General features: G+C 33.0%; 1 protein-coding gene across 1 annotated transcript; it reads right to left on the reverse strand.

The window, feature by feature from the left end:
- Positions 1-274: 274 nt before the first annotated feature.
- LOC106472937 (serine-rich adhesin for platelets-like) lies at positions 275-976 on the reverse strand. The gene has a single exon (XM_022401471.1). It carries the CDS (start codon positions 974-976, stop codon positions 359-361), a length of 618 nt encoding a protein of 205 aa, XP_022257179.1. The 3' UTR covers positions 275-358.
- Between the last annotated feature and the right edge of the window lie 2,542 nt (positions 977-3,518).

The following is a 3,518-nucleotide window of genomic DNA, read 5'->3' on the forward strand; positions in this document are numbered from 1 at the left end:
ACAGATTTACTGTTACTGAAGTGGATGTTAATTCTGCACATTGTGGTGTTGATACTGACAGATTTACTGTTACTGAAGTGGATGTTAATTCTGCACATTGTGGTGTTGATACTGACAGATTTACTGTTACTGAAGTGGATGTTAATTCTGCACATTGTGATTTTGATACTAACAGGTTCACTGTTACTGAAATGGATGTTAATTCTGCACATTGTGGTGTTGATACTGATAGGTTTGCTATTACTGAAGTGGATGTTGATTCTGCACATTGTGGTGTTGATACTGACGAATTCAACATTACTGAAGAGAATGTTGATTCTGCACATTGTGGTGTTGATACTGACAGGTTTGTTGATACTTAAGTGGATGTTGATTCTGCACATTGTGATGTTGATACTGACAGGTTCACCGTTACTGAAGTGGATGTTGATTCTGCACATTGTGGTGTTGATACTGACAGATTCACTGTTACTGAAGTGGATGTTGATTCTGCACATTGTGATGTTGATACTGACAGGTTCACTGTTACTGAAATGGATGTTAATTCTGCACATTGTGGTGTTGATACTGATAGGTTTGCTATTACTGAAGTGGATGTTGATTCTGCACATTGTGGTGTTGAGACTAATGGATTCACCATTAATGAAGTGGATGTTGATTCTGCAAATCGTGAGGTTGATACTGACAGATTCACTGTTACTGAAGTGGATGTTAATTCTGCACATCGTGGTGTTGATACTGTAAGATTCACTGTTACTGAAGTGGATGTTGATTCTGCACATTGTGGTGTTGATACTGACAGATTCACTGTTACTGAAGTGGATGTTGTTTTTGCACATGGCACTGATATTAGTGGGCTCATCGTTACTGAAGTGGATGTTGAGTCTGCACATGACACCAGTTTTACTGATGTTACCGGCTTTACAAATGCTGTTAAAACTGTCTGTGAAATTTTACATTTCTTTGGAGAATCCATTTATCTTAACAATTAGATGAAAATATTGGCAACATTTTGTGTTGTGGATAATTTAACAAATATATGTGCACATAGCTATAAAAATAATTATTAGGTCCAATACATATCTCGGTAGGATTAATCTTTATAGTGGGTATATACTTGAACTCTAGGTCTTGGGAAATTGTTAAAAAATTCTATAATATTCATAGTGGTAATTATTAATTGTGATTTAGTATCCTACATGTTACCTATAAGTCATCACACTTTTCCTTAACATTGTCTGGCCAATAATGTTTTCTGGTGTGGTCTTGGAGTGTTTTCAATCGCTATTGTAATAAATATTGAAAAAACACACGGACAGAGCACAGCCAAATTTAGGAATATGAAAACATTGTTTACACTCTTCTAAAATAGCTCACTTATATAAAATATAGAGAGAATCATAAACCTTGTTTAAAATTTGGCAGGTCTAGCATTTCATTGTAATATTACATATATTGAATCATATAACAGTTTAAAAATTGATCTATAGATGGAAAGAACTCACCTTATCGTGAACAGATAACGAGATTAAAATGACAGCAAATGGCTTTCTTCGAGTGATGTGGTTAATAATTATATTCGTATGTATCGAATCAGGTACAAAACAAGATATGTAGGAATAACTGTATATGTACAATTATATTTATACATAAAACGATTTTGTGTATGGATGTCAGTAAATCCCCAATTAAATATTCAAAGCAGTATTCTATTCCATTGCATGATCCATATGTGTATATCCACAATGTATATGCTAATTGCTAAATGCATAGTAAACTGTTTAGAAATAAGTTATGATAATCATCCTGCCACGCATTCCATTCATAGGCACTATGTTACACTTGTAACTGATTAAATAAATAACTCAAACAAATAAGTCATTAAACAGTCAAACCTATATTATGCAAACATTATGAACTGAATACATGCACATGGTATTATTCTGACTGCTTTTTGTTGATTATTCTATATGATTATGTGGTATAAAAATATAAACACAGATGGTCCAAACCATTTTCAATAATAACGATTTACCCTTCATTTTCCATAAAAGCTGTTTAAATTCTACAAAATGTACTTAGAGCATAGAAAACAAATATTATGCTTGAGTCTTCTAAAAATATGCAATGGATATATGTAATTATCTAAACATTTAGTGAAATATAGGTTGTGTTTAAAAAATTAAAGCTATGTCTGTATAAAGAAATTCTATTCAAATTGAAATAATCAAATGAATCAAACAATAAACCTGGAAGTTTTTTTAAAAGAAATATCAATAGTTATATATTGTCTTGGCCGATACATAATGTTAACTTTGAACATTAAGGGTTATTTACAATTTTCTCATAAGCTAGACTACTCAGGTTCAGATAAATAGTATTTCCAGTGTGGAATATAACACTTTGTTTAAAATTACATACACTGGTGTGTAGACAATGTTTTTACCCTTCACTTATGAAGAAATTTTTTGGGTTTAACCCCTGCTGCTCAAGATTTTGTAAAAATTCAGTGACTATGATTTTTGTGCCTCAGGATGTTGTTGACAGTACGCAACTCTTGAACCTCTTTCTCCTTCATCCACTTAGGGCAACAATATGAGATGTCTTTGAGTGTCTAAACCTCTGGCATTGGACACATCTGAGAAGGTTAGGAATATAGGGACATACCTTTCAGCTCAGATAACCTTCCTTGACACTGGCAGATGGACATAGCAATATAAATGTCAGTATAAGAACAGTGTTAGGCTGCATTATTCCACCTTTACAAGTGAAGATGCATCACACAGCTAAAACTCCTTGACTGGAGAAACCAGCAAGAATTTCTGACTAAGAAATGTGAAGTAAATCCCTCTTTATTGTCACACCCCTTGAGGAATTCAAAGTAACATGGGGAGTAACCTAAATAGGTAGATCCTATATGCAATTTGACTTCAAAAGGAGTTCACTATGATGTGGCATAGATGTTTCAACCAAGGTATCTCCAAACTGTAGCTTCTTGATCGAGAGCCAGCAAGCCCCATCAATCCCTTCTGGATAAAAAAAAAAAAAAGAAGAGAGAGACGTTTGCACTAAAGATTTCTCAGACAAAGAATGATAAAATAAGAAAGTGGTGACTGCAGTTCAGTCTTCCATACATCGTTGCTTTCCAATTAACATTTTTTTAAAATCAATTCTCTCAACATGAAGTCAGTCGATTCAACCAACCTAGTAACCATTTTGTACTTGTCACATTTTCTGTACAATAACTTTTAACATAGTATGTACATCTTCACAAAATATGGCAGATTCTTAGCAAACATCTTTTGTACACAAAAAATCTAATTTTTTAATGAAGTATATTTGCTAAAGATTTGTCTGTGAATATATATACATAAATACACACACATACATATACATACACACACACACACATACATACATATACATACACACACACACACACACATACATACATACATATACACACACACATAATCAATTGTAATATTATGTAGAACATGAAAGAAAAAAAGGAAACA

The sequence above is a fragment of the Limulus polyphemus genome, unplaced genomic scaffold, assembly GCF_000517525.1.
Source record: "Limulus polyphemus unplaced genomic scaffold, Limulus_polyphemus-2.1.2 Scaffold5748, whole genome shotgun sequence".
Taxonomy (NCBI): Eukaryota; Metazoa; Arthropoda; class Merostomata; order Xiphosura; family Limulidae; genus Limulus; species Limulus polyphemus.